Below are 4,224 nucleotides of genomic sequence, written 5' to 3'. Positions count from 1 at the left end.
TCAGCATTGGCCTGGACAAATGTTGTGAAGAGAGCCTGGCCAAGGAGCCTGGAGCCCCCAGGCCCTGCCCTGAGGTGTCAGCGCTGCCCCAGCAGTGCCCATGGCCTGTCCCTGCTGCAGCCCCGGCACTGCCACCCCCAGGGCTGTGCCCAGCCCTGAGAGCACTCAGGCCCTGCAGCAACATGAGGAGCAGGAGGGCAGCAGAGCAGTGGCACGGGAGCAGCACTGACAACACCAAATGCTGCTGCTGCTGGGCACAGCTGCTGTGCCAGCACTGATCTGCCCCAGTTCTGCACACAGGCATTGCTGCTGCAGCTCCAGAGAAGGGAACATATTGGGGAACTCTAGTGAAAACTTTCCTTGGAGATCCTTTAGTACATTTATGGCCCCTGAGATCACAGGGTCTCATGGACACAGTCTCTGGCCACAGGGAATGTGGAGAGAAACAAAAGGATAATGGCAAAATAATGACATTTTTTAATGGAATATAATAGAAAAGCAGAACAACAGAAATAAACTCCAAAACCAAAACAACAAGAACTATGAAAAGCAACTTTTATTTCAAGTGATTTGCAGAAATTTGCCAGCAGTTCAATGTTCCTAAAATCTTTGTGTCATCAGTCTCCACATTGCAGCCTTAAGATCCTGATTCCTCAGGCTGTAGATGAGGGGGTTCAGAGCTGGAGGCACCACTGAGTACAGAATTGACAGGGCCAGATCTAGGGATGGGGAGGAGACAGAAGGGGGCTTCAGGTAGGCTAATGTGGCAGTGCTGACAAACATGGAGACCACAGCCAGGTGAGGAAGGCAGGTGGAAAAGGCTTTGTGCCGTCCCTGCTCAGAGGGGATCCTCAGCACAACCCTGAAGATCTGCACATAAGAGAAAACAATGAACACAAAACAACCAAATGATAAACAGGCACTAACAGCAAGAAGCCCAAATTCCCTGAGGTAGGATTTGGAGCAGGAGAGTTTGAGGATATGTGGGATTTCACAAAAAAACTGGCCCAGGACATTGCCATGGCACAGGGGCAGGGAAAATGTATTGGCCATGTGCAGCAGTGAATAGAGAAAGGCACTGGCCCAGGCAGCTGCTGCCATGTGGGCACAAGCTCTGCTGCCCAGGAGGGTCCCGTAGTGCAGGGGTTTGCAGATGGACACGTAGCGGTCGTAGCTCATGATGGTCAGGAGGGAAAACTCTGCTGAAAGGAAAAAGACAAATAGAAATAGTTGTGCCACACATCCTTCGTAGGAGATGTTCGTGGTGTCCCAGAGGGAATTGTGCATGGCTTTGGGCACAGTGGTGCAGATGCAGCCCAGGTCAGTGAGGGCCAGGTTGAGCAGGAAGAAGAACATGGGGGTGTGCAGGTGGTGGCTGCAGGCTACGGCGCTGATGATGAGGCCGTTGGCCAGGAGGGCAACCAGGGACATGCCCAGGAAGAGGTAGAAGTGCAGGAGCTGCAGCTGCCGCGTGTCTGCCAATGGCAGCAGGAGGAAGTGGCTGATGGAGCTGCTGTTGGACATTTCTTCATTCTGGGCATTGTGGATTATTGAAAGCAGACATTGATACACTGGAACAGATTTTCTTGTGTCAATGCTATGTTTTTTTCTTACTAATGTACTCAAAAATGCTTCACTTTCTTTGAAGAAATGTCATTTCTTTTTTTTTTTTTTTTTTTAATTTGTTTTTAGTTGGGGGTTTTTCTGTTAACATATTGTCCCTTTAACTGAAGGGGCAGAAATCGTCTTTCATCATTGAACTCAGCCTGAACAATGGGGAGCCCAAAGAGAATACTGGGCTGCCACTCCCAGTGCTGTCACAACTGCTGGTCCCACACAGCTGGCACTTGATCATTAAATCTCTCTCTTTTTCAGTGTGACTGCACTAAAAACATGTTGGAAAAATAAGTAGGACTCTTTGATGGGTCTAGTTTCAAAGTCAACTTCTTTGAAGCTTTCGCTCTTTCCTAGACACCAGAAGAGGGAGGGTATCCAGCATTGATGTGGCTTTCTGTTGCCTGGAGTTGTGCCTATTGCAAGCTGTTTGTCTCTATCCAGGCCTTGTCCCTGCCAGTCCTTCAAGAGCCCACCAAACCCTGGGGGCTCAGCTTTACCCTGCAGACCCCTCCCAGCACAGGGCACTGCCCAGGGACAAGTCCCTGCCAGCAGGGCCTTAAGGGCAGCTCAGAAAATTTGAAATGCTGCAAGCCAAGGTGCTGGTACTGCTGCTGTCTGTAGGCAGAGGAGGGTGAGGAGGCACTTTGAGAGGGAGATGTGAGACAGATCTACTGATGCCCAGTGGAACAGTGCAGGGGTCTCAGTGACACAACACACCAGACAGCCCCTTTCCCTTGCCTTGAGGAGAAAGCCGAGAGCAGCCCTGGCCATGCACCACCATCTCCACAGCAGGAGGAATCCGTCCTGATGGGGGTGGCTCCTTCCACCTCCAACTTCTCCCTACAGTGCATGGGGAGCTGCCAGGTAGGCTGAGAGCTGTCCCTGGCAGGTGGCACATGCCCTGGGCTGGCCAAGAGCCCTGAGGGCTGCAGAAGCTGCTCTGCAGGACAGCCCTGGGCAGCTCTGGCTGCAGCCCCAGCTTCAGCCCCTGCAGCCATCCCTGGCAGCAGAAGCTGTCCTGCCCTGTCCCTCTGACACTGCCCAGGGCAGCCCTGCTCTGCAGAACATCCTCCTCCTCCTGTGCCTCAGAGAAACTGTTAGAGTCCTCCTGACACATCCCCTAGGCTATGGGCTGTGTTGGCTCCAGGAGATCCCTCCAGGAGCACAAGGGACATTGCCTTGTACCCACGGACTCACCATGTTGGGGGCTGTGAAGATGTTTCTCTAAGTGAAGTCTCAGCTCAATGTCTTCCCAGTCCTGATTGCCTTTAGCCTGTTTGTGCCTGACTCCTGTCCCCTCAGTGCCTGCAGGCAGTGCCCTCAGCCGTGCTGGGCTGGGAGAGAAACTGCTCCTTAGCAGAATTGACATTTTGAAGCTTTTCTTGGTGGCCTGAAGCTCCCGCTGTTCCAGAAGCCCAGCCCAGCTCAGAAGCACAGACACAGCACCAAGAGTTTTATTACCCCCTCAGGGCTTTGATGTTGTTTACATCAAACTCAGTCCCTGAGAGTCTGTTCATAAACTTCTCAAGAACTAAACGTCAGAGTAAAATCCAAAGTTTGTTGAAGTTTTAATGGATCCCACTGAGGGACATGACTGTGAAACTGTCCCCAGATTCCAGTTAGAGCCTAGCATTGAAAGTAGTGATGAGAGGTGCAACAAGCTAAGGAAATGTGTTTTAGATGCTGAGCAAATCTGGATGTGTTTAAGGAATGCAAAAGGCCAAGGCCTGAGCCCCAGCCCCTAGCAAGGCAGATCCTGTCCGTCCCTCATTGCTCAGGGCTCTTCCCGGGCGACTGGGCTCTGGGGATGTGCAATGCCAAGGGCTGGACCATGGGTGGTGTGGGAGGTGGGTTTCTGGACGTTCACTGGACAGACTCAGGAGCTTATTATTTGCTGTTCTTCAGTTTTTTATTTTATCATAAGGCATGGGTATAAGAGAGAGAGCTTAGAGAGAGGTTAGAGATCAGAGGTAAGAAGAGAGAGGCAAGAGGAAAGAAGCAAGAGAGAGAGCTTTTCCATTTGCAATAAAATAAATATTTTTCCATAATGAATATTCTAAATTCCAATAACCAATCTAATACAATACACAAATTTCTTAATATTTGCATGCAACCTATAGGAACAACTAAATTATCATGCTTTATAGCCTTAATCCTTATCTTCAGACCTTTCCTGCCAGGCTTGGGACAAGATGTCTGTTGGTTCTTTGGTATTATCTAAACAGAGGAAGAGGCCTCAAACCTTAATATTACTATTTTCAGCATCTCTGTCAAATACTGCTAACATCTCTATTTAATCTATTGTTTCAGAACTACTTGCTAGGCATTCATAAGTCTTTGCTATTCCTTTACCAACAGGGCGGCCCCTGCCAGGCTGCTGAACAGGGACAAGGAGGCATTGAGGCCCCAGCACAGCAAGGCTCACTTGTTCCCTGCTGGCCTCAGGCCCAGGGCCAGCAGCCATGGCCCAAATGCTGCAGCAGTTGGCTCTGGCAGGGCCTTTCAGCTGCTGCCCATCCCTGTGCCCTCTGTAGCCCAGGCTGTCCTACAGTGTCCATGCCCTGCGCCTCTGTCCCTGCAGGCTGTCGTCATCCCTCTGCTGCCCGA

At 50.9% G+C, this 4,224-nt stretch overlaps 1 protein-coding gene across 1 annotated transcript; it reads right to left on the bottom strand.

The window, feature by feature from the left end:
- Positions 1 to 600: 600 nt before the first annotated feature.
- Positions 601 to 1,524, bottom strand: LOC306815317 (olfactory receptor 14J1-like; the record flags this gene model as incomplete). The annotated part of the gene is made up of 1 exon (XM_079331903.1): positions 601 to 1,524. The coding sequence occupies one exon, from the start codon at positions 1,522 to 1,524 to the stop codon at positions 601 to 603; it is 924 nt and encodes a 307-aa protein (XP_079188029.1).
- Between the last annotated feature and the right edge of the window lie 2,700 nt (positions 1,525 to 4,224).

This window comes from Erithacus rubecula, assembly GCF_903797595.1.
Source record: "Erithacus rubecula genome assembly, contig: scaffold_114_arrow_ctg1, whole genome shotgun sequence".
Lineage (NCBI taxonomy): Eukaryota > Metazoa > Chordata > Aves > Passeriformes > Muscicapidae > Erithacus > Erithacus rubecula.
This window is presented reverse-complemented; position numbering and strand designations above follow the sequence as displayed.